Source organism: Aspergillus ibericus, assembly GCF_003184845.1.
Source record: "Aspergillus ibericus CBS 121593 unplaced genomic scaffold BO80scaffold_20, whole genome shotgun sequence".
Taxonomy (NCBI): domain Eukaryota; kingdom Fungi; phylum Ascomycota; class Eurotiomycetes; order Eurotiales; family Aspergillaceae; genus Aspergillus; species Aspergillus ibericus.
The window spans coordinates 526,145-553,040 of record NW_020292118.1 but is presented as its reverse complement, the minus strand read 5'-3'; the positions used below and the strand labels follow the sequence as shown (position 1 = coordinate 553,040).

The following is a 26,896-nucleotide window of genomic DNA, read 5'->3' as shown; positions in this document are numbered from 1 at the left end:
CTAAGATAGCCTACGGAGTACTCCGTACAGGACGCTGGAACGGGTACTGTACTGTGGATGTACTGACTGGAGGCAGGCATCCCGATGAGAATTACATACCCGAGCCGTATCAAGGGGGGGAGGAGGAGGGGAATGGTCTGGGCTGGAGAGAGATACCACGGCTCGATACGACGGTGATAAGTGACAGGCCCTGGTGGAAAGGGTGACTGGGTTATCGGGCTTTATCGGCGGCCCCTTGGCCTCCGGACGAGTGTTTTAGTGTCGGGTTAGTGGTTTAGTGACGGTGAGACTTTGGCCGCCGGATGGACTAGTGACGGTACTAACCCGGTATGGATGCGTATGATGTATCGTGCCGGGCGGCGTGACTAAGCCAAGGCACTTCCCATTCCAACTTTCCCTCCACGTCTCCACTTCGTCTCCGGCCCTTTCGCTTTCTCTTCTTTTGTTCTCTTCCCTTCGGTCCTGTCTCGATCTCTTCTCCTCGGTCAGGGGATCAATTCTTCATCCTCCAAACGTTCTTTCTTTGCTCCTTCCGGATCCTTTGTGAACGGTGTGCTTCCCGCCGAGGTCTAGCCGAGGTGCCCATCCCACGCCCCCATCGTTCCCGGGCTGCAAGTGCCTCTTAAATCCAAGTTTCTGGTGCGACTAGCACCACCGCCTACCTTTTCCCCCGCGGCTTCTGGCCCGTTGCTGGGGCCCCTTCCTCCCCGTCGCAATCTCTCATTGTTCTATCTACTTGCCCCGTCCGATATTATCACCACGACTTGACCACCTGGGCACGTCCCTGGGTTTAAATCCAGGCATTCACCGGCATGACACAACTTTTTGCCTCCAGTCCGTCCTCCGTGACGAACGAGAAACGCGGGAACTTCCCCAGTCTCTCGCTGGCCTCCAAGAAACATTCGAATTCGAACGAGTCGGGCCACCTTCCCACGAGAATTAAGAATTTCTTTCGCATCAACAGTTCGAGCAGTAATTCCTCCCATGCCAGCCATCACAGTAATGACCACCGGGACCGCGACGGCAATACGTCTCCGCCCGCAAAGCCGGATGCCAAATCCGGTTTTAGACAGTCCCGGTTCCTTCCCACCATCGGCCGCAATCGCTCCACCACCGTTGCCAGCGAAGGCAACCCGCTAGACGAAGGCGTGTCCCCGACCGCGACGGCCAACCCATATTTTGTTCACCAGGGCCAGCCTTCGCTGCAGCATCGCAACGATGGCTCCGTGCCGTCGTCCCCTCCCGATACCCCCGAGTTACAGGTGGATGGCGTCTCGGCGGCTGAGCAAGCGACTACGGCCAACAAGGAGGAGCTGGCACGGAAGCTTCGTCGGGTCGCTTCTGCCCCGAATGCGCAGGGTCTCTTTGCCCGCGGCCAGGGCGACGGACGGCCTCAGACAGCCGAATTAGGAAAGGAACCTCTGGAGCAAGTGGCTGGGCCTGATGACCCGCAGGTCACTACGGTAGAATTGACAGGTGAAAAAGAGATGAGCCTGGCCGTGCCGAAAATTGGCCCTCACAGCAAGCTTTCCCTTCCTGGTCACCTTCGAGATTCGGTCGCCTTCCGCAGGACATACAGCTCCAACTCGATCAAGGTGCGCAATGTGGAGGTCGGACCGGGCAGTTTCGACAAGATCAAGTTGATTGGCAAGGGTGATGTGGGTAAGGTGTACCTTGTCCGGGAGAAGAAGTCTAGCCGGCTCTATGCTATGAAGGGTAAGTTGCGCATCATGAGGTTGATTCTAACCTTTCTATGAACGCTTCTGACTTGACTAGTTTTGAGCAAGAAGGAAATGATTAAGCGGAACAAGATCAAGCGGGCTCTGGCGGAGCAGGAAATCCTCGCCACTAGCAACCATCCGTTCATTGTTACACTCTACCATTCCTTCCAGTCTGAAGACTATCTCTACCTGTGCATGGAATACTGCAGTGGTGGCGAATTTTTCAGAGGTGCGTTCAACGTCTGGTTGGTCTAACTGTCGCTGACTTTTCTAGCTCTTCAAACCCGACCTGGGAAATGCATTTCCGAGGATGCGGCACGATTCTATGCTGCGGAAGTTACTGCCGCTCTGGAGTACCTCCATCTCATGGGTTTCATCTACCGCGATTTGAAACCAGAAAGTATGTGCCATCATCTCTACGTGGGGTGACCAGTGCTGACTTCCTTGCTTAGATATCCTTCTCCACCAGTCAGGCCACATCATGTTGTCTGATTTCGATCTGTCGAAACAATCCGGACCCGGCGGTGCCCCGACGATGATCCCTGCACGGAGTGGCAACTCTACGACGTCGCTGCCCACGATTGACACCAAGTCGTGCATTGCTGATTTCCGGACGAACTCATTTGTCGGCACGGAAGAGTACATTGCACCCGAGGTCATCAAGGGCTGCGGACATACTAGCGCAGTCGACTGGTGGACGCTTGGCATTCTGATTTATGAGATGCTCTACGGCACGACGCCGTTCAAAGGCAAGAACCGGAATGCTACGTTCGGAAACATCCTGCGAGATGAGGTGCCATTCCCTGAGCATGCTGCGGCCCAACAGGTTTCAAAGTCAGTCTTCCCTAGTGCTTGACATAATCGGTCACTAACCTTGGCAGTCTGTGCAAATCATTAATTCGCAAGCTGTTGATCAAGGACGAGACCAAGCGCCTTGGAGCTCGAGCCGGCGCTTCTGACGTCAAGACCCATCCCTTCTTCCGGCAGACCCAATGGGCGCTCATCCGGCATATGAAGCCGCCGATGATCCCCCACCAGAGCCGTGGCACGGATACCCTCAACTTCCGCAATGTGAAGGAGAGCGCAAGTGTTGACATCGGTGGGCCCAGCACGAGCAAGATGAAGGGTGTGCCGATGGATTCGGGACTTGCGACGCCCAATGGCGAGGTGGCAGATCCGTTTGAAGAGTTCAACAGCGTCACCCTTCACCATGACGGGGACATGTGAATGGATGCCATCTGCAGCAGGCGCAGCATACATTGTATCGCCAGCGGCATTTTTACGACCTTGATGCATGAAAGATCTCTACAGGAGGATCTCTTACAGCTAAACCTGGAGTATCGGATGCTTTGATTGGGAGTTTGTTTATTTTTCCTTTCTATACACGGATGGTTATCGATATATGCTGATATCCAACGCGGTCTCTTGATCGTGACTGAAGCATGGGTTAATTTCGGATAATGTTTTTTTTTTCTATTGTTTATGCGGCAGCGATGTAACAGTTTGACTTTCAGTCATTGCAGCAGACGGCGTTAGCGATTTCGGTTGTACCTTAGCAAACAGATCCGAGCAAAACGCGGCGTGTGGGGTCATGCTGGGATGACCGACACGGGATGTTTTGGTCTGATTCTATTCTTTGTATTAGTGGCGAGACTTGCTTGTCCGGACAGGTGCCTATGGACATGATATGATATTGTTAGATTTCAGCTGATGTTAAAGTATGAAGTATGCGGAGTGCGTATCTGTACGGAGTAAACGAACGCATCGGATGACGGAATCATCCGCGACCCAAACAAGATCCTCACAATACCTACCACCTACCACCTACAACCTCACCTCACCACACCAGCATCCAAACGGACAGCCAAGCAGACAGACAGCCAAACAGAGAAACACAAAAATGTCCTCCCCACCCATCAAAACCAGCGCCTCCCCCTCCGAAACCACCCCAACCGCAACCCCCAACCCACTCCTCCGCACAAACCACCCCCTCGTCTCCCCTCTCGAACAAGAAGTCCTCGACGAATATGCCCGTTTACTCGGCAACGTGAATAAGGTACGTCCCTTTGCCTCCTCCTCCTCCTCCTCCCTCACCTCCCCCATACCCATTCCCTACCCAACCCTCTCAATTCCACAAGCACATACACACCCAACCAAGCTGATCATGTGCTAATATGAGGATAGTTATCCAACAAACTCTCCTACCTTGCGGGCAACCCTACATCCCTCACCCTCGACGGCCTGCGCCATCTCGAACGCAAGACCGCGACCGTGTGCACGTTACTCAAGGCGAGCGTGTATAGTATTGTTCTTCAGCAGCAGATTTTTAATGAGGAGGAGCAACATCATCAATCCCAACAAGAGCAGCAGGGGCAGGAGGGAGGGGAGGGGGTGCATGGGGATGAGGAGGGACAGGAGTATGGGGGTTACGGTGACGAGGGGGGGTATGGTGGGTATGGAGGGTATGGAGGGTATGGAGGGTATGGGGAGGGGGAGAGTTATGCGCGGTTTGGGTGATTTGTTTTGTGATTTGTTTTGTGATTTGTTTTGTGATTTGGTTTTGTGGGTTGGGTTTATGGTGTTTGGGTTGGTTGGGTGGGTGGGTGGTATGATAGACGTGGTTTCATATGATATATACCCTTGTTTTGTTCTTATGGTTGTTTGATTGTGGTGGTGGTAGTGGTAGTGGTGGGTGTAGCTGAAGTAGTAAAATACATGACTGAATACAGGATAGAATAATAGGAAATAGGAAAAACATTATATACACCGCCATGACGCAAACATGTCTAGTATCAGGTGGTGAAGCGACAGCCGCACTGGTAGAATTCCGTCTATTCGGCCTTCGCGCTTACGGCTTCCCCTGCGCAACTCCTGGCTTAGGGAGAGGAGGTACAATCTTCACTCCCGCATAGTACACGCCTCGCACATCAACCATCTTCTTGCCCCGGGCACGAGCAATTTCCTCGGGGTCCCGCTGGCTCATGAGCGCCTCGTAGGCGGCTTTGACGGTGTTCATCGGGTTTCTGGACCGGTTGACCCGGGCAGCCAGGTCCTGAATACCGGCCGCACGGCACATTTCGAAAATCAGGTGCTGACAGCGGAGACCGAATCCTAGAAAATCAAACCGTTAACATTTCGTTCCACCCGACCGAGGGAATTACCTACCTGGCGGACGGTGCATCAATTCCAGTTCCACCGCTCCGACCTTGCCCTTGACGTCGCCGAAAATGGTCCGGGCCTCGTAGCGCGGCACGGGGCGCATGTTCTTAATGGCGCGGGCGCGGGCCTGTTGGCAGGCATCGATAATTTCATCGGACTTGCCAATTCCAATTCCCATCAGGCCCCTCTGGTTGCCGGCGACCGCCAGGACGGACATGCTAGGGATCTTACCCAGTCGGGTCTGGTTGCTGACCCGGCGCACCACGAGGTCCTTGACGTACAGAGACTTGATGTAATCACGAGAGTAGCCCGTGACCTGGAAAAGCTTTTTCTCCTGCTCCGTGGGTTCATTGGGATTCAGATACGTGAGCTCTCCCGCAGGGGTCCGGTACCGGGGTCGTTCCTTGATATCGCTACCCATGTGTTCCAAGGTCTCGCCCTCGTTCAAGAGATTAGGCGCGATCGCGCTGTGTCCGTTGAGCTCATTCTCCTCTTTGCCGTGAGTGACCCGGTTGGTCTCCAAGAACCGCACGAGATCCGCCGGTTCTGGCTCCTCGGGGGCATTGACGAAGTATTCGACAATGTCTTCCATTAAATCATCGTCGGATTTGAAAGTCGCGTTGTAGTCGGAGTTGGTCTTGGGGGCACGAACATGCTTGTCCACGCCGGGTTCAATGGACGACAGATCATCCAAGTACCTCAGTCTCATCGGATCCCGACGGAGGCGGAACTGTTCATGCAGGTCCTTGGGGTCAATGGCGGCCTCACCGGCCTCGATGGCGGCAATCTGTTCGGGGGTGTATTCTTCCTTGAGGGCGGCTTTCTCCTCCTCGGTGTATGGTTTGAAGTCGTCGAGCTTGAGGTCCCGGTACACCTCTTCCAGCGTCTTTCCTTCGGGGGCATTAATCTCGGGGACTTTGGGTTTCCGGTCGGAGAGCTGTATCGACGAGAGGTGGAACTGGCGACTAGGCACGCGAGGGCCGGCGGAGGTCGCCCGCGAGAAGGTGCAGAAGAGGCATCGGGCAGGACGTGCGAGACTCATGATGGCGGAAGAGAAGCTCTCTGGCCAGCAGAGGCCACTAGAGCTATAGGATCCGGGGAGGGGGGGGGAAAGGAGGGAGAGCGGAGGGGTGGTGGAAGAGAGACGAGAATGGGGAAGACGGAAGGGCGACGAACGAGTGAAAGTTGAAGGTGAAAGTGAAGGTCGCCATTGAAATTCTCAGCGGGCCGCTCCAGCCAATCCCCGCCCGTCTTTTCCTGCTCACTCAACTTTTTCCCTTCCAAGTTCGCCTCGGTTTTCCCTCGACTTCTTCAATCCCTTCATTTTCTACTTTCATTGAGTGAGGGTTCATATATGTTCGCCTCTCGGTCCCTGCGGTCCTTTGCCTCCCCGTTTCACCGACTTGCAACCAGTCTGCCCCGGCCAGTCCAGCGTCTGGCTTCCTTCCATCTCTCTGGATCCCCGCGCAATGCGCAATTAGTCTCCCAGCCGACCATTACCATGCAGAACTCCCCCAAGAAGCCCGACACCGGGGCCAAGCGGCGCAAGAGAGTCAAGGCCCCCCGCGACAACAAGAGCAGTGGCTTTGACGAGGTCCTCCAGGCCGACATCGACCAGCTGCTCCGCAGACACAAGCCCGAAACCGAGCTCGAAGCCGACGACGCTGCCACGCCCCCGCCGCCTGCCCTGCCGGAGACTTTCACCGAGATTGAAGTCCAGGTCGCTGAGATCTCATCGACCGGCGATGGCCTCGCCCTGTCGGACACCCAGGATCACGTCTACGTCGTTCCCTTCACCGTCCCTGGCGACAAGGTTCTGGTCAAGGTCGTGCGGCACTTCCCTTCCCTGTCCTACAGCATGACGGACTTTATCAAGGTTGTCGAACCGGGCCCCCAGCGCAATGACGCCGGCATTGGTTGCCAGTATTTCGGACGGTGCTCCGGATGCCAGCTGCAGATGATGTCCTACGAAGACCAACTTGCCCACAAGAAGCGCATTGTGGAGAAAGCGTACGCCAACTTCTCCGGGCTGATCCCGGAGCTGATCCCCGCCATCGACGACACATTCCCATCCCCGCTGCAATACGGCTACCGGACGAAGCTGACGCCGCATTTCGCTGCTTCGGGCGGAAACAAGAGGCGCGGCAAAGGGCCCCGTGAGCCGCACAAGGAGGTGCCCCCCATCGGATTCACATTCAAGAACCGGCGCATGGATCTGGATATCGAAGACTGCCCGCTGGGCACCGACATTGTGCGCCAGGGCATGAAGAGTGAGCGGAAGCGGGTGGCCGAGACCATTGGCAAGTACACCAAAGGCGCCACGCTCCTGATGCGTGAATCCACCACCCGCGTGCCGAAAGACAGCGAGAACCCTCCCGCCCCGATCAACCAACCCGGCCAGGATTCGGGCGATGTCATCCGCACCGAGAAGGACACCTACATCGAAGAGAAGCGATGCGTGACCGACTCCAATGCGACCAGCGTGGAATACGTCGACAACTACGTCTTCACCAACAAAGCCGGCGCCTTCTTCCAGAACAACAACTCCATCCTCTCCGGGTTCACCGACTTCATCCGCCAACACGCCCTGCCCCCGAACAACGACCAAGACCCCACGCCCATCAAATACCTGCTGGATGCCTACTCCGGCTCCGGCCTCTTCACGATCACCCTCTCCCCGCTCTTCAAGTCCAGTCTGGGCGTCGACGTCGCTGGCGACTCCATTGTCTCGGCGCGGGAGAATGCTCGCGCCAATGCGCTGCCGAACACCGGCTTTGCGGCCGCCGATGCCGCCGTTCTGTTCAAGGACGTGCCCTACCCGCCCGATCAGACTCTGCTGGTGATCGACCCGCCCCGCAAGGGCTGCAGCGACGACTTCCTCCGACAGCTACTGGCGTTTGGACCACGCCGGGTGGTGTATGTCAGCTGCAACGTGCACACGCAGGCGCGGGACGTGGCGGTCATGGTGCAGGGAAACGCGGAGAAGAAGATCCGGTACGAGATTGAGAGCATCCGGGGATTTGATTTCTTCCCGCAGACGGGCCATGTGGAGGGGGTAGCCATTTTGAACAAGACGAGTATACCAGCTGTGTAGGATACCAATAATACCTTCAATTTCATTCTCACACTTGTCTATACATGTTGACTGTCCAGTATGCCCCATCATCCACTCTATACTTCACAAAGGTTCCGGATCCGCAATCTTCAGAATTGCCTTTCCTAGATTCTCCCCGCGCAACATGCCAACTAATGCCTCCGGGCCGTTCTCAATGCCAGTCGTGATATGCTCTTTCGCAACGATACTGCCCTCGCGCAGCCACTACCATTGTCAGCACATACACCCACTATAGAGCAGAAAGAGTACACTCACAGCAGACACCTTCTCATCCCTCTCCTTCTCATACTTCGGTCCAAACCCCGCATCCCCCACAATAAACCCCTGCATATGAATCCGTTTGGTGACCACCAACCCCAGATTCTTAATCCCGTACCGGTCCTCGGGCGCGAGATTATACTGCGAGATCATCCCGCACACCACTACCAGCCATTAGCCAATCCCACCCAACACCACCCCAAACACCAAACACCAAAACAAAGAGAAAGATAATACATACCAACCCTCCCCCCCACATTCATCCCCTCCAACACCCCCTCCAAGACCTCCCCCCCCACATTCTCAAAATACACATCCACGCCCTCCGGCGCCACCCTCCCTAACGCCTCCCTGACCCCCTCAACCCGATAATCAAAACACGCATCGAACCCCAACTCCTCCAACACATACTTTACTTTCTCACTCCCGCCACAAGATCCAATTACCCGCAGCCCTTCCCGTTTCGCAATCTGCCCGACTATGCTCCCCACTGCGCCCGCCGCAGAGGAAATGAAGATTGTTTCGCCGCGTTGGGGGCGGCCGATTTCGTAGAGTCCGGCATACGCGGTGAGGCCGGGCATGCCGAGGATACCCAGGTAGTGGGGGAGAGGGATTTCGTTTGAGTCGTTGGTGTTGGTGGTGGTATTGGTGTAAGGGATAACCTTAATACTCTCCCATTTGAGCTCCGAGTCGAGGATGCTGTACTCGGACACCGGAACACGACAGTATAGGATCTGCCCCCGGGAGTACAGTGGGTGATTGGAGCGGAGGACTTGGACGAGGCCGTAGGCGGTGATCGGGGCGTGGAGGGGGTAGGCGGGGCTGTAGGAGGGGATGTGGGCGGGACGCATGCGGCCGCGCATGTAGGGGTCCAGACTGGCGTAGAGGGTTTTGGCGAGGAGGGTGTTGGGGGAGAGGGGTTGGGTGAGGGAGATGGGGGAGGGGAGGGTGGTTAGGTCTTTGTTTGGGATGGGGAGGCCTGTCGGGATGTTGGTGAGGGTGAGGGAGAGGTTGGGGTGGAGGTCTGTGGTCATTTTGGTTGTGGTTGCGAGAAGTATTGGGCAATTGGGATTGGGGATGGGGATGGGATGTATGTTGGATGTGAGGATGGGATTGTAGATGTGAGAAGGATGATGGTTATATAGTATATCGAGCGGGGAAGCGGGTCCTGGTGCTTATGCTGATGCCATTGCTTAGAAATGCAGGACTGGCATCTACTACATGTTGTAATCGAGCATCACGATATATACAGCTCGAATGTCTCACTATTTACTATCACTGATACAACAAACTAAACTACGAACTGCCAGGCCCCCCAAGCAACGCAAAGCGCCGCACAATACTGGGACCAATCTCATCGTACTCCGCCTTCGTGTGGCAGTAGCTGCGGAACTCAGGCGTCTGACCCAGCAAGCTACCTCCAAACCACGGCCCATGGCGCTGTCTCTTGTGCGTCACCACCGCCACATCCAATCCACCACTCTTGGCGCCTCCGCTGCGTGCCTCCGACGCCCGAATGCGCGCATCCACCAGGTGTCGGATGTCCCGCTGCAGACGCCGGCCAAAGTCCTTGTACAGCGTAGAGCCACCGGACAACACAATGTTCTTGTACAGGCCTCTGCGGACATCGATCGGCGACGACTGGATCACCCCGTCGACCACGTTGGGCAAGGGAGTCAAAAAGTCCGACGAGTAGATCTCCGGGTTGAAGAAGATCTCCGGCGCCAGGAACCGCTCGTAGCCCACATCAATGCTCACGGTCCGGCCGTTGGGCGAGGTCACAGTGTGCTTGAGGAGACGGTCCGGTTCGCGGTCGTAGCGGGCAAATTCCTTCACAATGTCCGGGCACACGTAGCAGTACTCCTCCTTGACCTTCTCGGCGGTCTTCAGGCTGCTGTCCGGCTCACCGCGGTCCCGCAGCAAGCTCTGGACGAAATACGTGATGTCGCGACCCGCAATCGGTATACTCTTAATCGATGATCCAATGACGTAGCCTTCAGCGACGGGGATAACGTGCGTCACACCGTCACCGGAGTCGATGACCGTACCGGTGAGGGATCGGTCTGTCACTTTCGACGAGGTCCACGAGGCAGCCAGCGCCAGCACGGCCTGGACGGCAATGTAGAGACCGGCGCAGTTGAACGACTCGAACATGATCTCGGCGGTGTTCTCACGGTTCTCCGGGGGGTTCAAAGGCTATCCACCATACAGTCAGTCACATCCAATCGCAATCGTCAATAAAGGCAACCGCTTACCGGCTCGGTGAGAAGGAAGTAGTGGTCCTCCGGCTCCACGCGCAGGTACTTGAAGATGGAATTCGACCAGAACCGCTCCATGTGATCCCAGTTCTCGATCTGTCCATGGCGAATCGGGTAGTTGATCGCATATCCGGGACCGTTGGCCGCTGCCAGAGCTTCATCGCCAATGAAGAAGTCCAAGTCCTCGGTGCCACGCTTCGCGGACAGGTGGGAGCCGGCCCCACCACCGCCAGCCAGGAAGGACGGTTTGTTCGCAACGGGGGGTCTGCCAGGTCCGGAGGCGCCCGATCCGGCACCAGCCTTGGTCGCAATTGCCGTGGGGAAGACAAACGAGGGCGAGTCGTTACCGGCGAAACCTACAACTTGTCAGCCTGGAGCTTCACGGGAGCTCCACTGGGATGCGGTCAGGGACCTACCGAGCTTGGAATATCCAGTTCCGCTGCATCGAGGAAGCCCCGGTTAGTGACAGCTGCAGGGAGGGGATCTCGGCAGGAATGACATACTTGTCCATGACAACGGCCGGGGTTTGGGAGGCCATCACGGATGATGTGGAGCACACGCACACTCCCCCTGATTATGTGGTTGGGACAAAGAAGGGGATGAAATTGGGAATTGAAGATTGCTTAGATGGTGTTAGAGTCGAAAAACGATCAACCCGAAACTCCACCACGACGCACTGGGGAGGAAGTTAGAAAGGGGAATGGGGGGAGGATGAGGAGGGGAGACGGAGATGGAGGCGGGCAGAAGATGGCGGCCTGCCTGCCTGATACTGGAATTACGGGAAGACGTCACGTTCGGTATGTATGTATGTATGTATGGTACGGGCCGGCCTCACGTCCGCCCAAACGGGGTTTCCAGGAATTGGCCGAAGAGCTGCCAGTCAGCAGCCCTCACAGATAGGCGGTAGGCAATGTAGGCGAGCACCGCTTTTCACGAGAAATCTTCCAGGCGGATAGCTCCAGCAGGAAACCGCCTCCAATGGGGCATCCAGGGAAGGTGCTGGATCCGTGTATCCTATCCGCTGTCTTCGGCTTCACTCCCTCTCTTCTATATGCCGGGCTCAGCTACTATCCTTAGACCATCTCCTCCCTCCTCGTCAATTGCCTATTCTTCCTCCCTAAGTGACATTTATAACTGGCTATCCTTAGCTGTGATACCTCATTTGCTATTGTGTTTTCCCTCACGCTCCAATCGATGCAAACACCCTGTTGACCTGGAAAGCACCAATTATCTCGTCTGCTGGGAGACCCGCATCGTCGTGGGCTTCCCAATTCTCTGGTGTTAAGGACCTTCCCTCTCTTCTTCGCTTCATTCCTCGTCAACTCTTTCATCTCGTTTCCACCGTCCAGGTTGCCATGCCGGCTTCCCAGGGGCAGTGAACAATCTATAGGGTTACGCTGCAATCCTTCACCTTGGAGCACCCACGCACATCACGTCTTCTCCATTTCTTTCTTCCTCGGCACTTGAGGAGTTTGCGTCCCTTTAGAACACAGCAGTTGCCTGGAATGAGTCGTCTCAGTGGGGGTGGAGATATCTCCGCCATCTTCGTCCACGCTGGCGCCGGTTTTCACGCGCCACACAATGAGAAAGCGCATCTAGAGACCTGTGAGAAGTAAGATTTCCCAGTCCGTGGCTCAGCATGTAAGCCAGAGTTGTCCTAACAAGAGCAGTGCGGCAAGAGTGGCCATGGCTGTTCTGAGAAACGGCGGCTCCGCCGTCGACGCTGTCGAGATCGCTATCATGCTGCTGGAAGACTCGGAGATTACCAATGCTGGCTACGGCAGCAACTTGAACCTGGAAGGCATGGTCGAATGCGATGCTACCATGGTCAACCATCTCGGACGGAGCGGTGCAGTGGGCGCCACCTCCCGTAAGTATTACTCCACCCACCTCAAGTCAACAACTGCTGATATCCTGATAGAGGTCAAGAATCCCATTTCTCTTGCAAGGGTCATCCTTGACTCCTCGTCGAGGCCTTTGTCGCTGTCACGGGTGCCTCCGAACTTCCTGGTGGGACAGGGTGCAACGGACTATGCCTACGAGCATGGGCTGGTGGTGTTACCCCATGATGCCTTAATATCTACCCCCGCGCGAGAACGCTGGAATCATTGGCAACGGGAGCTGGACGCCGTTTCTCTTAGGGAGAAAAAGCACAGCGATCATGATCGTTTCAAAGCGTGTGTTCGCCGACCAGTCACGGTTAACCCAGCCCAGATCCTCGCATCGCTATCAAAACCAACCCCCGTGACTGGGATAAGCTCTCCGGTTGTAAAAGGGGTGACTGCAGATCCACGGCTCACCCGTCAGTCTCAGGGTATTACGCCCCCAGCAGATGTGGGTTCGCCGTCCGAGTCTCCCAGAGTCAAGGATGGCAAATACATTGATGGTATGCAGCATCCGTCCGCGACCTGGCCTGGGGATGGCAACGTGTCCGCGAGTGATGACGACTTGTCTTCTGATGCCGAAGCGTCCCAATCTTTTAACGACATGGAAATCGACCGCGTCAATGATACTGTCGGCGCGATAGCTATAGATAACCAGGGCAATATTGCCGCTGGCTCCTCTTCCGGCGGGATTGGGATGAAACATCGCGGCAGGATCGGACCGGCAGCGCTCGTGGGCATTGGGACTGCTGTTATCCCAGTGGACCCCAGTGACCCGGACGTCACCAGTGTGGCCACGATTACTTCCGGGACCGGCGAGCATATTGCGACGACCATGGCGGCCAGCACCTGCGCGTCGCGCATCTACTATAGCCACCGGCGATGCCAAGATGGCAGTTTCGAAGAGGTCACCGAAGAAGAAGCCATCCGGGCTGTGGTCGCTGACGACTTCATGGGTGCGTCTGATTTGATGGCAGAAGAGGAAATCAGCTAATAAGTCTAGATCATCCCGGGGTCAGAGGTAGCTTTTGCCACGGCGCTATCGGCATCGTTTCGGTCAAAAAATCCGTCGACGGGATCTTCCTCTACTTTGCTCATAACACTGACTCATTTGTAAGACACCCAAGGTTCGTAATTCGCATCGCTAATCTACCCAGGCCCTTGCATCGATGAGTAGCGCCGACAAGAAGCCGGTGTGCGTCATGTCTCGTAGCAATGGGAACGGCAGCATCGCCCAGGGTGGCCGCGCCTGTCGACCCAAAAGGTATGCCGAGAAGGCTCACGAGGAGTCGGACTAGCTGACAGCGTCAGACCTAGGGTCCCCAACTCGGTGTAGTCTGGCTGATAAGTAAGTAACTACCCGATGATCCTCTATTTTATGTACATGAAGCAACGCCAGACCGGTCTAGCTAACGTTTTGTCTCTTAGAGATCCCTATCCAGTCGACCGCCTACGCCATTGCCGTTGATGATTTCACCGCGAAGGATGCAGTGTGGCCACCGTCCCCGGTTGTTGATGATTGTCAGAGTACAACAGGATGAGCATGGCCGCACAGCTCGAGCATGGTGCCGGGACAAGCCGTTTCCTAAGTAATCCAAACCTAAAATGCCGAATAAACGTGTAACCATGGCAATACCGCGCTGGGCTAGCCCGCGTCGACCCTGTGCTGTTCGTAGGTAGTTCAGTCTTCACCTCATAAACGTACTGCCATATCGCTGAGAGCACGAATCCTTCGAATGAGTCCACCCTCACGGCCCCGGCGTCGGAGTACTCGTCGGCGTCCCCGTCGCAGACGGCCCATTGGCCTTGACTTTCTTCTTCTTTTTCTTCCTCGCCACGACCGCCGGCTTAGCCCCATAATCACTCATATCCAACCTCGACCCACAGGTCAAACACACGCCATCCCCCAACGGCTCACAAAAGATACTCAAACAGATCGAGCACACAAACCCAACATCCACCACCCGTCGATGACAAAAGCACGCAGCCCTAAAATCCACATCCACTCGCGTCGGCAACACCAAATGCCGTCTCGACCTCTGATCCGGCAAAAACCCCATCATCAAATACTGCAGTAGACCCCTCGGCTCCTCCAACGCCATATACACCCCCCTGGTGGCATCCGACGCCTGCTGCAAGAACACCGCGTCACCGGATAACTTGCACACGTCGATAGGGATATGCAATCTCTGACACGCGAAAATAGCGTTCATGATGGGGATATATTGATGCGCGGAACCCGTAGAGCTAGAGACGGAGAGGATGAGGATTCGAGATTGTAGGGTCGATTCCGGGGTTCCTCTGGCATTCGTGGCGGATGAGGAGGTAGAGGAGGAGGTTGGGTTATGGGGTTCGTTGGGATTGGCGACGTCTCCGCCGTGGGCTTCATTCCAGGCGATAGTGCGACGGTTGATGTGGCTGAGGGCGAGGGTGAGGGCGCCGGCCATCATTGTGGAGGTGGTGGCTGCGAGGGAGTCCGGGGTGGTGGATGACATTAGGGTGTGGAGGGTGGAGGAGACTTGTTCTTCGACGATGCGGAAGGGGCGGTATTTGTTGATGCTGGTTGAGGATGGGGGGTGGGGGGAGGGGGCTTGCGAGTGCATGGTGATGTCGCCGTCGGTGTCTTTGCTGTTATTGTTGTTGGTGCTGGTGGGTTCAACAGGGTACAGCCATGTTGCTTTGTGGGTGTGGGAGGCTACCACGGCGACTTCGTTGGCGTAGTTGCATGCTAGGTGGGCGTTGAGGAAGACGAGGATGTTGGCGATGGCGGTGGAGAGGGGGAGGGTGGGGTTGAGGAGGGCCCAGGCGTGTGGGTTGGTGTCGACGATGATGGTGAGGAGGGAGGGGGGCCGGTCTGGGATCTGTTAGATTTGGTGGGATGATGGATGGATGGGGTGGAGGTACCGTGGGCGCTGGTTTCGTAGTGTTCTGTTGCGTCGATGGTGTTCATTTTGGTATTAAGAGGGGTTTGGTGAGGTAGATTGAGAGGATTGAGTGGTGGGTTGGAGAAGAAGTTGATCTGTTGGGTGTCTCAAGGTGTATACATGCTGGGTCTGGGCTCGTATGCGGTGCGGCAGTTGGAGCTTGGTTGCTGCGCTGCTGATGGTTTGGTTGCGGCTTTAAGTTGAGAGAAGCTCCACGGAGATGCAGGTGAGGTGGTGAAGGGCAAAGGATCTGTGTTCGAGGACTTGTGGAGGGAAGAGACTGATTCGAGAAGTTTTGCGTGGAGAAGTTTTGCGGCTTGCGATGAGTCCGGAGGCGGAGCTGGAGAGCAGCTCCGAGCGAGGACGGGGACGGACACGGCACGTGATCTATACTACGAAGGACATTCCAATTGAGAAGGTAGAGAGTTCATAGTGAATTTACTCATTCTTGGTACAAAATGGACAAGCTCTACTGTTTAGCTTCTATACGAGGCAAATATCAACAAATGCTATTCAAAGTAGTAGACTTAGTAGATCACCGAGGGTTAGATGTAATGGCCTCGGGCTTCACATGAAGATGATCGTCTTTCTGCTCGGTCTGGTTTAACACCGGAATGTTGATCGACTCCTTGAGAGCACCGGATGCCGCTCTGGTCAGAGGACTGGGCTGCGGCGAAACGCCCGGCGTGTCCCCCTTGCTCTGATGCTCGGTGAGACCCTTCCGGATGGCGAGAACCGAGTCCACGATAACAGCGTCAATTCCCTCCGCCACTTGGAGCTGCACAGACTGTTAGCGAAGAAAGCATACGCGCGGTGACTGTTCTTACCTTAACGCTCTCTGGATCATTGTTAATGGCGCCATACGACACGCAAACCAGACCAGACTCCTTCACAACCCGCACCAAACGCGGGCAAAGCACCAAAGCTTCGGCCTGCGAGACAACGCCCAGTAGGTTCCACCGAGACGCGAAACGAATCGCCTCCTGCAGACTGCTGGCACGGATATCACCAACAGGCGAAGCACCAGAGTCCGTCAAGAAGAGGACCGGGATGGACGGCTGCTTGAAAGAGATCAACAAGCAAATATCCGGGTTGAAGCTGGAAAAAATCATGTTACGACCTTGGCCCATGTCATAGACCTGGGTGAGAATCGTGTCCACAAACGAGTTCAGCTCCACTGCATACGTGTCCATCTCCTCCTCCTCGCTCTCGTGGAGCATAGGATATTCTGCGATCCAGGTTAGATCGTCATGTAACTGTCCTTCACGGGGTGGTAGTACTCACTCAGTTCAATATTAAATCCCACCGACTTGGGCAGCTTCTGGAACAACTCCTCCAAGGTGGCAAATGGGGCTTGGATGTGGTTACCGCGACTGTTGCCCTTAAAACCCTTCTTTTTGAAATCCCGGGTATGCTTGATCTTCTCGTTCAGCTCCGAGGGGTCATACTCCGACCCACCGACAGACATCGACCGCTGACGGAAAGCAGTGCTGATGTTTTCTCCAAAACTGTCCGGTGCTCGAGACGGAGAACCCTGTCGGCGCGAGGGACCTTTATCACCCAGCTGCAGGAACTGCTCCAGGGTAAGGGTGTGGACGGGGGCATCAATGCCGGTCTCGCTAACGAGAAAATCGTGGTAAATGACGGGAACATGGTCCTTGGTGAGCTGGACATCGAACTCGACGTAGGAAGCCCCCAAGTTCGCGGCAGCGATGAACGATTGGATGGTGTTCTCGCCCAGCTGCAGCGAATTGCGGCTGGCCATGTTCTTGCCAAGACCGCGGTGTCCGATCACCATCGTCGAGCTCATACTCTTCCAGTACGTCTGGTCTCCCGTGATGGTCATGTTGGGGTGCTTGAAAGGCGTGATGATGAGGAAGTTGAAGGTCACCGAGCCAATGACCTCGAGGGTGTTGGCCGCTACGATGGGAACCGTGGAGTCGCCCTTGAGGTTGATGCGGTGCGATCCCACCGTAGGCTTGATGCTAGAAAGCAAGGCCACACCACGCCCGACGACCTTGTCTTTCGAGCCAGCGTACGTGGGAATGAGATCAAAGAGAAGCCTCACTTTGGTGGCATCGGCCGCATGGAAGACGATGGGTTCGGTGGAGATATTGTCCTGAACAGGAAGATCGATCACTTCCGGCTCTCCATGAGCCCCGCTGGCAGAAACAACCAGAGACAGGGCAGTGTCGAGTTGAGTGGAATGCGCATTTTCCATGGGAATACGGTCGAGATTGACAGCCTCCGTATGTGTCCGCATGTCCATAGTTCCCAAGCTGACCAAGATCATGGACTCATCGGTGAGATACCGGTGCCCAAAGGTCTTGATAGGCTCCGCATTCCGAAGAGAACTGGCTCCAGGGCCATTGGACCTCCTCTCGGCAAGTGACGAAGGAGGAGGAGAGGGAGGCTCGGAGGACAGAACAGGTACAGGTATCACAGGTTCCGCTTCGGCAATCTCAGGCGGGGGAGTGACCTTGGCGAGACACCGAGCGATATCAAGATGGCCTCTCAGAGATGCATGCTCCTTCGCGGTCCATCCAGAAGAGTCGCATCTTTCCAGATTAGCGCCGGCCTCGATGAGAAGCTCTGTCACGCCCAACGACCCATCGACACAAGCAATAAACAAAGGAGTCCAGGAATACGTGTTTTCGGCAAGTTCGGTATCCGCCTTTTGCTCGTCGTTACCATCGAGCAAGATCTTGGCGCATTGATCATGGCCGAAGCGGGCTGCGACATGCAACGCGGTTTCACCCTGTTCATCCTGATAGTTGATGTCTACACCGGCCTCGACCAAGAGCCGAACAATATCAACAAAGTTGGCTTTGGTGGCCAAGGCCAGCACCGCGCTGGACCGCGAGACCTGTTTGCGAATCTTCGCCTTGTCCTTGTTCGCACCGTGCCAGTTCTCCGACTCAAGAAGGGTCTGGGTCGTCAAAGGATGACCCCCGACAACACTCAAGTGCAACGGAGCCCACCCATCGTTGTCCTGCCAGCGCGGGCTATCAATGCCCTCGGTGACATCAAAGAGGTCCCAGGCCTGCAGATGTTCGATAATCACTTCGCAGACGACCTTGAATCCATACTGCGCAGCGTAGTGCAGCGGGGTACGTCCCGCGATGTCCTTCGCGATAAGGGCATCTCGCTGGTTGGGCTGGAGCTGGTCCAGGAGATGCTGCAGAAGCGTCACCGAAGGATCGGATCTGTCCAAATGACTGGGAAGATCCGCCTCCATCACCACCGACCGAGGAGGCTGCAGGGTTGGCAGGGCCGCAGGAGTGATATAGTTCGATGTTTCCAGAGGGAAGTCCAGGACCAGGGAGGCGGACGGCTCTGAGTCTGAGGTGGACTGGGCCCGACCAATCGAGATTACCAGCCGATGAATACAATTGCGCTTGTTAATGTCATCGTCTTCGTCCAGGGTGTCCATGCGACCCAAGAGCACCGAGATGCAGCTCTTCGAACGGTAGAAGATGGAGCGCTGAAGCAAGCTGTTGAGAACCTTAGGGTACACATCTTCTCCCGAGTCATCTGCCGCCGCTTTCAAAGTTTCAAGCAACTCCAGGAGTACATGAGTGTCATCCTTGCGCAGCGCCTCGTCGACGGTCAGAAGCATGCTCGCAGGTAGGTTCAAATTCGGGCGCGCTGGGCCCTTCTTCAACGACAGGGAGGACCGCGTGGAACTGGCATCATCGTTGATCTTCTGCTCACCCAAAATAGACAAACGGTCGTTGATCTTCTTCAGCGCCTCGGTAACCCGGGAATTCGAAGCGAACGGCGCGGGGTCCACCTTGGTCTCCAAGTACTTCTGCTGCGCCTGCGCACCAACTTTCTTGTCGAGTTTCTTAGTGATTTTGAGAAATCCACGACGGTTGACCTCGCCGTACCACTGCAATTTACGCAGCTGACCGCGCAGTTCCAGCAAGGCGGCCAGGAGGTCCTCGACGTCCTCAGAATCTAGTCGCTGACCACCATCCAAAGACTGTCCATATCGGTCCTCTAGCAACTTCAAACGGCGAGAGAAATCGGCGTATTTCTTGTTGTAAAAGTAATCGACATCCTCGAGATTTCGATCGAGGGAGTAGAAGAACCCTAGGGAATAGCGTTAGGATAACCGCACTGTGATCCAGACGACGCAATCATCACGGAAACTGCTCACCTGCAAGGTCTGCCTCCTGTCCCGCCTTCACATTCTCCGCTGCGGCCTTAATGAGCTTTTTCAGGGCCTTGTAGCGGATATAGGAAGAGCTCCACTCGGGGACCATGTTGCGGGGCAAATTGCGTCCGAACTTCATCTTGACGATTGGTTCGATGTTCTTTCCAACGGGTTTGTGAGAGAAAGTATTATCCACGGGGGAGGGCTCGTATGGAAGGTATAAATAAGATATACAGGCACCACAGCTCTTTCAATCCCGAAATATTCGAAACTCCACGGTAGCGAGGGCACGGAGATCAAATATAAGCGGACGGATGGATCAGAGCCAGACAAAAGGAAAATGACAAGTAGAGCTTTGGAGAGAACCGCGCCATGTGTCAGTTTAATGCGCAAACATGGGGGAATCAGAAAGGTCTGTTTCTGGGAGGTGGAAACCTGAGGGACTCCGTGACAACCGCGATGAGCTGTACTGAGGAGAGGGCGCCGACAGACGGAGAATGTCGGGGGAGAGGTGGAGGGTTGAAAGAAAGCGCAATGGTCAACGCGGACAATGGCTCATATACTTAGTAGTATGGAGTACTCCGTGGGAAACTCCCGTCCCGATAAAGGAGACCAACTTCTGGAACCTATCGGCACGTGCACAGGTCAGCCAAGAAGCGGTGGACGCTGGATTTTTGGGGCTTCGAGAAAGCAGCAATTCAGAGTCTCAGCCAGACGGAATGCAGGTGCAGCATGCACCCCGGGGGGGCAGGGCTGCCAAATACTAGTCCAGGGGGGCCACTAGTGAGTCTAGGAGGCCCCATCGTGACTAACAGAGGGCTCTCCACGGCGACGTAAGAGAGAGGTGCAAAACCAACCTGGACAGTGGACCCAGTAAGGAGAGGGCGAAGAGGGTCGCGAGGTCAAGCACAGGCTCCGGGCGGAGAGACCATTGAAGGCCCGGCGCTGGATCTCCTGCCCGGCGGACGCTCTCTGATTTGCTCGCGCCACTCGGCGGATGAGCGGTTCGAACCACCGCGCGACGATGGATCCCAAATTCTATTGCAATTTTCTGGCAAGGCACGCACGGGTCGGGTCACAGGGGGCTTTCACTGGATTGCTGGAGAGATCAAATGGCGGTGGGACCGTGGATGAAGTATTGGATTCACGATCGGGATTCCGATCAAGGTTGCCACAGGGGCCTGAAGATGGGACTCTGTAGTATCTAGCTATCCCATGTGAATACTATCAGCAAGAGAAGTCTGGACCCTAGCAGGCACCCTATATATAGCCGAGGGACCCGCCAACCAGTGCTAGGACCTGAAGGATTCACTTCTCCCACCGAAATAATATCATGGCCTATTAATCGCCCGCGCCAGTGGTGGGATGAGGAGGAGGCATGGGCTCATGATCACCCTCATCCTCCAACACCGTTGGGTTTGTCGAGGAATGCCGGGGAGTGGGAAGGGGGGCCGTGGGGGGGAACCTTGGGCTGGGCATCAGAAACTAGCAACCATTCAGGCCTCAGTAATGGCGATGGGGGGGAGACTTGGCTGCATAGAAGGCGATGGGGGAAGCTGGACGGAATGGACGGGCTGCACGTCACATGCCCGGCCCTGCCCCGGTCGGTGAGCGTCGAGGATTCGACTTGCGTTCCTGACTGCGGCCATCCTCCGACTGTAATATACCTAGGCAGATTATCATGCCGTGTTTAATTATTATTTAAATTACGATGATTGTGATTTCCACTGTCCCCGTCAAACATCGGGGGTTTGGCAGTCTCCCGAGAAAGCCACAGATTGCTCAGGTTGCTCCAAATAGTAGGACTATCGACCTATCATCTTCTTCACCCGGTTGATAGTCGATACCTGATACATTCATTGCTCGGTGATCCGTCACCACTCAGACCACCTCACAACGATCGACCGTCGGGAAAGCTTATCAGCTGTCAATTTAGTTCCCCCTCCATGAAGGTAAGCCCCCGGCTAGCATTGGGTAGACGGGATAGACAGGGGGGGTTGGCGTGATCCGTTACCTAGGGTAGCTGTCTGTGGACGGAATCGGAGATGAAGACCGCGACGTGTACTCCGTAGCCCTCTAGAATACTATCTGTGTCCGGTCCAAGACCTCGAGTTCACGACCCCAGACAGGGAGGATCTCAAGGGATGGTTGTGCAACCTGGAGAATCGTAGCTGGGACCAATTTACATCACGGGATATCGCCAGCCCCGCTCCAAGTGACGTCGATGGCCGGCCTGTCGCCGTGGCCAGTGCTATTCAGGCTGACCAGAGACATCCGAGGAATCCGAACGGGACTCGCGCCCCGAGGAAACTTCAACCGTGCATTTCATCGTGCATATCATTCAGCTAGTCACTGCGATAATTCCATCCCACCCAGGCCAAATTCATCCTGGTCTATGGCGCACTCGGAAGGGAAGCCCACCCGATATTCCCCGTATCGTTGAGAATCTTGTTGAGAATGACCCGGACACCGTTCCCCACGCTCATAAACCAGCCAGACTTGTAAGTAATTCAACATAAACCACATAGGAAGGCTAAAACAGAACAAGGAAAAAAAAAGAAAAAGGACACCGGCAACGCAACGACCAACGCCGTAAAGAGATCTCCGTAGGCAACTAAATATCACAGAACACCACATCACGAGCCCCGGCCCATGGATCATAAAGTGAAACGCTACATCAATCAACACAAATCACCGAAAAAAAAAAAGAAGAAACAGAAAATTATTCGCTAGTAGGTCGGCCAGCGAAGAATGCGGCCAGGATCTTGGCCGCCTATCCAACCAATGGCTTCAACGCTTCGACTCCGACTTGAAGCACCGCCGGGTTCTTCGTCTTCTTCAGCACATTAGTCAGTATGTCAACACCTCCGCTCGCCTTGACGGCCTCTTTGGCCCGCCGGCCAATGTCCCCAGTTGCCAGGCAGGTCAGATTCCGCACACAGGCCACGCCGCGGTGCACCAAACCTTCATCCTCTTCTTCACACATGGCCAGCAGCAACTGGACTCCGCGAGGCCGTTCTAGGATTCCTGCGATGGCTGCTTCAAATTCGGTCAGCATCGCAAGAGCCCCACCGGCAGCACTTCGCGTCGCCATATCGTCTGCATCGGTGAGGGCCAGTAGCACGTGCAGGCGCTGCGCCGCGCGCTTAGAACCGTCGGCATATTTGACGATGCCGGACTCGCAGGTCATCAGGTTACAGACCAACTCGCAGGCGGCCCGCTGGACCAAGGGGCTATTGGAAAGAAGGAGATCCTCCACCACGGACCAAGACTGACGAACGATGGCCTCAGGCGCAGCCTCATCGGGGTGGGAGGCCAAATTCGTCAAAGCAAGGAGGCTCTCAAAGACGGGCAACAGATCACGCGGCTGTTCTGCCGTCAGGGTGCTGCTCTCGGGGGTTGCCAGAAGCACGGTCAAAGGCCTGATGGCGGAAGTGATCTGGGGGAACCCAGAGGATGGAAAAACGTGTACGGGGTTGACGGAGATCAGGACTCGCGCAAGTGCATGTGATGCATTCTGTACAGCCTCATTCGAAGACCCTTGCTTTGCAGTTGCCATACCGAGCAAGAACTTCACAGCACCTTGTTGCGCCAAAGTTCCCCGGGACTTCCGGTCCCGAGACAGAGCTAGGACAATTTTGCCCATAAGGCCCTGCACTGAGGGCAGATTCGTCTTGCCACAATCAACCAGCAAAGGCATAATACCTGCCTTAATGAGCGCGTTGCACCGCGTGATGACATGTTGTTCGTCATCAAGAGGATCTGAGCCGGCTCGGGCTCCATTAGGGGATGCCTCAGCATAAGATTTTAGTTGAGACATCTTCTTTTGTTCTTCCGTCAGACTGGGAAGAAATTGAGTGAGATTCACGATGATCATGAGGCCACCATAGAGCACTGATGAATCGGCGCAGTTTTCCCGTAGGATCTTAATGAGATCTTGAAGGAATGCCGGGTCCTTGGCGAGTTGCTCTTTGACGGCGGGCTTGACGGACGCGTAGGCCAACCCCTCGATCACGTTCGACAAATTCTCAGTCTTACGCTTCGACATTAATTCCTTAAAGCGATCGACCAGCTCAATGACCCGGGTGTTTTCTTCCTCGGACTTGCCGTTGGATTCCGAGGGCCCGGCTTGTGCAGCAGTGCGGATCTTGGCCAAGATGACGGCCGCCAGCTCGGAGCTCTCGTCACTGCCATTTGTGAGGAGGTGGGAAAGCCAGGTCGAGAGATGCTTCGAGATGGCCTCCCGGCACGCCTTGTTCATGCAGGCGGCATTCAACAATTCCAGAAAATGGGGCTCCACCTTGCGGCTCTTCGCGTCTCTGGAAGTCAGAGGAGCCAGAGCGGCCATGAAGCTTTCCGATAGGAAGAGACCAGCCGCAACTTCCGGGATAACGGGGAAGACGGCAGCCGTGGCCGAAAATGCCTCGATCAAGTCATCGCTGCGAGCCTTAATGATCTTGGCAGACACAAGCCTAGAGAACCTCTCCTCGCCGACTTGCTTCGAGACTTCCAGATACTTGACTGTTGCCAGGGTCGCCTGGCTCCTCCACTCGAGAGGGAGCCGACTGTCCAAGGATGACATAATCACTTCCAGTCCTTCGTCATCGATCAATTCCTGCAACTTCTCTGCATCGACAGCGAGCAAACGTGCGATGCCTTTGAGGGAGCGACCGTCCATATCATGGCCCGATTCCATGAGCTTGGCGATGAAGAGCAAAAAGAGCTCGCGCTCACAGTGTAGACGGGCATCCTCGGACGGCCAGACGGCAGGATCCAAGACCACGGTATCAAGGCACACGGCAGCCGCGTCGCCTCTTTCATAGATCTCATCAAAGAACGTGGTCACAGAGACCTGCAGTTGCCCTGAAAAGTAGAGCCGCACGCTGGTATTCTGACGAACCAGTCCCGAGATAATGTCATCCTGCAGCGATGATAAGGCATGGGGCCTTTGCGCGAGCAACAGTTTGACACATTCCAATGCAACCTCCTCGGGGGGCTTGAGCCCGTCCGTACGGAGATAAAGGGCTACCTCCTTGCCGGCCGGCTCATCCTTCCCACCGGTGTAGCGTCGGCAGAGATCTAGGAGGTGGTGGCCATTTTCCTCCTCCTGCTGGATTTTAACGAAAGCTTCCTTGACCGCAGGATGCTCTGGGGCTAAGGCGAGAGCTTCTCGGAGGTTTCGTGAGGCGGCCTGCAGTTACATCACGGAAAGTTGTTAGTCACAAGGAATGTACGTTATCGGCGAACAAAGCAGACGCCACGCGCCGATAGCCACCCCGCGGGGACGATAGCAATAGGAAAATCAAGTCCTACCTCACGATGGCCAGCATCAATCAACTCAACAGCCTCCCGTGTCAGATGTACAGCGCGTTCCTCGCTCGTAGAGTGAACCATTTCAGGCCTGATACAAGAGCCGATAGGTGCAGGGGCGGGACACAAAAGGGTGATGTGATACCGGTTCTGGAGGAAATTAAGAAATCGGCGGGGGAGCAGGGACTGATAAGGGAAACAGTCCGGAAGCAAGACGGGAGGAATCCGAGGATCAGTCGAAGGTGGTGGCCGGGGGAGTGGAGATTAAGTAGTCGTAGTCAGAAAGAGAGGTTCAGGGAGCTGCGTCAACCCACGACCTCCGGAGCGATGGTCGAGCGACAAGACACACAGGCAATCATGGAGGACAAGGGAACGAGTAGAAGGGTCGCGTTTGCGGTCGCAAAGCCAGGGTGATGCTGACAGGATGCAGGAGGGACTATGAATGGGAAAAGGTGGTGGAGGGAGAGGTAGTGGTGGGAGTGGTGCTCTTTCCCTTTTTCTTTTTCCCTTTTTTTTTTTTTCGCCTCTGGGCGTGGATGGAGGGAAGTTAACTTCTGGGATTGTATGGGGACGGAGGGGAGGATTGGCGGGATGTGGGTTGGAGCCAGTTGGAGCCTTGGAGGAGTTACGGTACGGTAACCGGTAACCTACTCGGTGTGACAGGTCCTTGGAGCTCCGAATGCCCAGCAAACCGGGGATGTACTACGAACCAAAACGGTGAATTACGGGTACGAACAGGCGGCCTATTTCCACCACGGCGGAGGAGGATGGAGGGTAAGCAGCCGGCATGCAGATTGCCAATTCCCATCACAGACGGGGCCCCTTCCGCCCGACAGTCGGAGTCAACCCCCCCCCTGGTTCGGCCGCCCTTCGGCGTGCGCTTAACTCCGAATTTCTTATGCTATTCTGGAGACTGGAGAGGGGGTTATCATGTTCCTCTGAATCATCGATAATAGGTAACAGCATCAGCACCAATCTCAAGCTCATCCTGACCCCCCGTGGTGTCATCATTCAATGGGATTGAAGCTGGGAAAGGCAGCCAGAACTATAATCCCCTCCCCGTGACATGAAGCCGACGGAGCATCCGGTTGCCCAAGACGGAGTGGGATCCCCGGGTGGCTGGAAGCCTGGGAGCCTGGGGGCCTGGGAGGGGGGAAGGAGGACGGAGTTTCGTCTCAGATAAGATGGGCTAAGAATAACACCCGCTTGGAGTCGGCACCCTAGCCGATAGCGAGATAGACTATCCTGCCTACCGATTGGATTGTTGGTCCAGCTCCCTCCCCATGTACTCCGTACTCCGTCTACTTAGTGTAGTCCGTATACATAGAACCAGATAGTATACATATCTATCTGCATAATACCTTCCAGGGTTTCCCCTCCCCCTCCCCCCTACGCTTGGATCTCAATGACGCCTTCTCTGGCTTGAATGGGAAGTTAATAGTGGCTAGCCATGGCGGATGATAAGAACACGCAGTTTCATCTAATCGGAACCTTTCTTGTCTGATGCCGAGAACACCAACCACAGGGGTCCGTTGCATCACGTTGCCGCCGCTCCGTCCCCCTTTCCAAGGAGCAGGGCAGTCGGTATTGAGTATGGACTGGAAGGAAGCAAACTGATCCGCATCCCAACCTCCAAGAGTTCTTGGTCCGATAGTCCTGTCGCACTAGTGGTCGTCTGGTCGCTTGGCTACATCTCCGATCTACGTCTTTTTCCTCCTTCGAGCCGCCCTGTGCCAGTGTAACCGGCCTTGTATGGTCCAGCCAGCCCTGCGTAGCGACAGAGGTACATCAAATCTGCTGGGGGTGGCATATCTCCTCGGTGCTGAGCCCCCTCCCGATTCATGCTGGATCTACTCCGTACATACGGCGTATGCAGGATTTCTGAGGCAGGATCAGAGGCGAAGGTCCCAGGTTGTTCTCAACCGTTTCCGAATGGGACGAAGCCACGTCCCTGGAGGGGACGCACTGATAGTACACCTCCCGTCGACTCGACGCCCGTGGCCAATGACAGCCGCCCTCGGCGGTGAGGCCGAGGGCTTGGTCCATGCAATATTCAGCACACCCATCGACACAGCCCGGGTATACAAACATGTTGGGAAGGACAGGAGT

The 26,896-nt window shown here is 55.6% G+C and overlaps 10 protein-coding genes across 10 annotated transcripts; 4 read left to right on the top strand and 6 right to left on the bottom strand.

The window, feature by feature from the left end:
* Positions 1–364: 364 nt before the first annotated feature.
* On the top strand, positions 365–3,195 carry BO80DRAFT_90966 (putative serine/threonine protein kinase (Nrc-2)). Its single transcript, XM_025724909.1, has 5 exons — positions 365–1,716; positions 1,777–1,950; positions 1,996–2,121; positions 2,174–2,555; positions 2,603–3,195. The coding sequence occupies exons 1-5, from the start codon at positions 813–815 to the stop codon at positions 2,946–2,948; spliced, it is 1,932 nt and encodes a 643-aa protein (XP_025575275.1). The 5' UTR covers positions 365–812; the 3' UTR covers positions 2,949–3,195.
* Positions 3,196–3,475: 280 nt separating this feature from the next.
* BO80DRAFT_407472 (DASH complex subunit DAD3 family protein) lies at positions 3,476–4,238 on the top strand (the record flags this gene model as incomplete). The annotated part of the gene is made up of 2 exons (XM_025717806.1): positions 3,476–3,777; positions 3,906–4,238. The coding sequence occupies exons 1-2, from the start codon at positions 3,490–3,492 to the stop codon at positions 4,236–4,238; spliced, it is 621 nt and encodes a 206-aa protein (XP_025575274.1). The 5' UTR covers positions 3,476–3,489.
* A 130-nt stretch (positions 4,239–4,368) lies between these two features.
* On the bottom strand, positions 4,369–6,018 carry BO80DRAFT_407469 (mitochondrial 37S ribosomal protein uS5m). The gene is made up of 2 exons (XM_025717805.1): positions 4,887–6,018; positions 4,369–4,832 (listed from the first exon to the last, which is right to left on the bottom strand). The coding sequence occupies exons 1-2, from the start codon at positions 5,920–5,922 to the stop codon at positions 4,570–4,572; spliced, it is 1,299 nt and encodes a 432-aa protein (XP_025575273.1). The 5' UTR covers positions 5,923–6,018; the 3' UTR covers positions 4,369–4,569.
* A 30-nt stretch (positions 6,019–6,048) lies between these two features.
* BO80DRAFT_425342 (tRNA (uracil(54)-C(5))-methyltransferase) lies at positions 6,049–8,004 on the top strand. Its single transcript, XM_025719498.1, has one exon. It carries the CDS (start codon positions 6,235–6,237, stop codon positions 7,972–7,974), a length of 1,740 nt encoding a protein of 579 aa, XP_025575272.1. The 5' UTR covers positions 6,049–6,234; the 3' UTR covers positions 7,975–8,004.
* BO80DRAFT_382451 (MDR family NADP-dependent oxidoreductase) lies at positions 7,975–9,344 on the bottom strand. The gene is made up of 3 exons (XM_025716893.1): positions 8,495–9,344; positions 8,251–8,417; positions 7,975–8,199 (listed from the first exon to the last, which is right to left on the bottom strand). Exons 1-3 carry the CDS (start codon positions 9,285–9,287, stop codon positions 8,059–8,061), a joined length of 1,101 nt encoding a protein of 366 aa, XP_025575271.1. The 5' UTR covers positions 9,288–9,344; the 3' UTR covers positions 7,975–8,058.
* Positions 9,345–9,549: 205 nt separating this feature from the next.
* On the bottom strand, positions 9,550–11,242 carry BO80DRAFT_407459 (actin-related protein 3; the record flags this gene model as incomplete). Its single annotated transcript, XM_025717804.1, has 4 exons — positions 11,015–11,242; positions 10,928–10,950; positions 10,509–10,867; positions 9,550–10,449 (listed from the first exon to the last, which is right to left on the bottom strand). The coding sequence occupies exons 1-4, from the start codon at positions 11,047–11,049 to the stop codon at positions 9,550–9,552; spliced, it is 1,317 nt and encodes a 438-aa protein (XP_025575270.1). The 5' UTR covers positions 11,050–11,242.
* A 774-nt stretch (positions 11,243–12,016) lies between these two features.
* BO80DRAFT_355711 (threonine aspartase 1) lies at positions 12,017–13,692 on the top strand (the record flags this gene model as incomplete). The annotated part of the gene is made up of 5 exons (XM_025715764.1): positions 12,017–12,123; positions 12,182–12,381; positions 12,433–13,350; positions 13,398–13,507; positions 13,552–13,692. 5 exons carry the CDS (start codon positions 12,017–12,019, stop codon positions 13,690–13,692), a joined length of 1,476 nt encoding a protein of 491 aa, XP_025575269.1.
* A 162-nt stretch (positions 13,693–13,854) lies between these two features.
* BO80DRAFT_90894 (TFIIH/NER complex subunit TFB4) lies at positions 13,855–15,428 on the bottom strand. The gene is made up of 2 exons (XM_025724908.1): positions 15,299–15,428; positions 13,855–15,248 (listed from the first exon to the last, which is right to left on the bottom strand). The coding sequence occupies exons 1-2, from the start codon at positions 15,342–15,344 to the stop codon at positions 14,143–14,145; spliced, it is 1,152 nt and encodes a 383-aa protein (XP_025575268.1). The 5' UTR covers positions 15,345–15,428; the 3' UTR covers positions 13,855–14,142.
* Positions 15,429–15,853: 425 nt separating this feature from the next.
* On the bottom strand, positions 15,854–19,616 carry BO80DRAFT_356115 (glycerophosphocholine phosphodiesterase; the record flags this gene model as incomplete). Its single annotated transcript, XM_025715780.1, has 4 exons — positions 15,854–16,096; positions 16,146–16,546; positions 16,603–19,413; positions 19,481–19,616. 4 exons carry the CDS (start codon positions 19,614–19,616, stop codon positions 15,854–15,856), a joined length of 3,591 nt encoding a protein of 1,196 aa, XP_025575267.1.
* Positions 19,617–21,793: 2,177 nt separating this feature from the next.
* BO80DRAFT_425336 (UNC45-central domain-containing protein) lies at positions 21,794–24,921 on the bottom strand. The gene is made up of 2 exons (XM_025719497.1): positions 24,791–24,921; positions 21,794–24,668 (listed from the first exon to the last, which is right to left on the bottom strand). The coding sequence occupies exons 1-2, from the start codon at positions 24,869–24,871 to the stop codon at positions 22,251–22,253; spliced, it is 2,499 nt and encodes an 832-aa protein (XP_025575266.1). The 5' UTR covers positions 24,872–24,921; the 3' UTR covers positions 21,794–22,250.
* Positions 24,922–26,896: the final 1,975 nt, after the last annotated feature.

Excerpts from the sequence above, each read along its gene's own strand:
- BO80DRAFT_407469 (XM_025717805.1), bottom strand. The coding sequence starts at position 5,922 with ATGAGTCTCGCACGTCCTGCCCGATGCCTCTTCTGCACCTTCTCGCGG. Across the intron at positions 4,833-4,886 it reads ATTGATGCACCGTCCGCCAG|GATTCGGTCTCCGCTGTCAG; the intron begins GTAGGTAATTCC and ends TTGATTTTCTAG.
- BO80DRAFT_382451 (XM_025716893.1), bottom strand. The coding sequence starts at position 9,287 with ATGACCACAGACCTCCACCCCAACCTCTCCCTCACCCTCACCAACATC. Across the intron at positions 8,418-8,494 it reads GAATGTGGGGGGGAGGGTTG|TGGTGTGCGGGATGATCTCG; the intron begins GTATGTATTATC and ends AATGGCTGGTAG. Across the intron at positions 8,200-8,250 it reads GGGATGAGAAGGTGTCTGCT|TGGCTGCGCGAGGGCAGTAT; the intron begins GTGAGTGTACTC and ends TGACAATGGTAG.
- BO80DRAFT_425336 (XM_025719497.1), bottom strand. The coding sequence starts at position 24,871 with ATGGTTCACTCTACGAGCGAGGAACGCGCTGTACATCTGACACGGGAG. Across the intron at positions 24,669-24,790 it reads TTGATGCTGGCCATCGTGAG|GCCGCCTCACGAAACCTCCG; the intron begins GTAGGACTTGAT and ends ATGTAACTGCAG.
- BO80DRAFT_90894 (XM_025724908.1), bottom strand. The coding sequence starts at position 15,344 with ATGAACACCATCGACGCAACAGAACACTACGAAACCAGCGCCCACG. Across the intron at positions 15,249-15,298 it reads CTACGAAACCAGCGCCCACG|ACCGGCCCCCCTCCCTCCTC; the intron begins GTACCTCCACCC and ends AACAGATCCCAG.
- BO80DRAFT_425342 (XM_025719498.1), top strand. The coding sequence starts at position 6,235 with ATGTTCGCCTCTCGGTCCCTGCGGTCCTTTGCCTCCCCGTTTCACCGA.
- BO80DRAFT_90966 (XM_025724909.1), top strand. The coding sequence starts at position 813 with ATGACACAACTTTTTGCCTCCAGTCCGTCCTCCGTGACGAACGAGAAA. Across the intron at positions 1,717-1,776 it reads CCGGCTCTATGCTATGAAGG|TTTTGAGCAAGAAGGAAATG; the intron begins GTAAGTTGCGCA and ends TGACTTGACTAG. Across the intron at positions 2,122-2,173 it reads CCGCGATTTGAAACCAGAAA|ATATCCTTCTCCACCAGTCA; the intron begins GTATGTGCCATC and ends TTCCTTGCTTAG.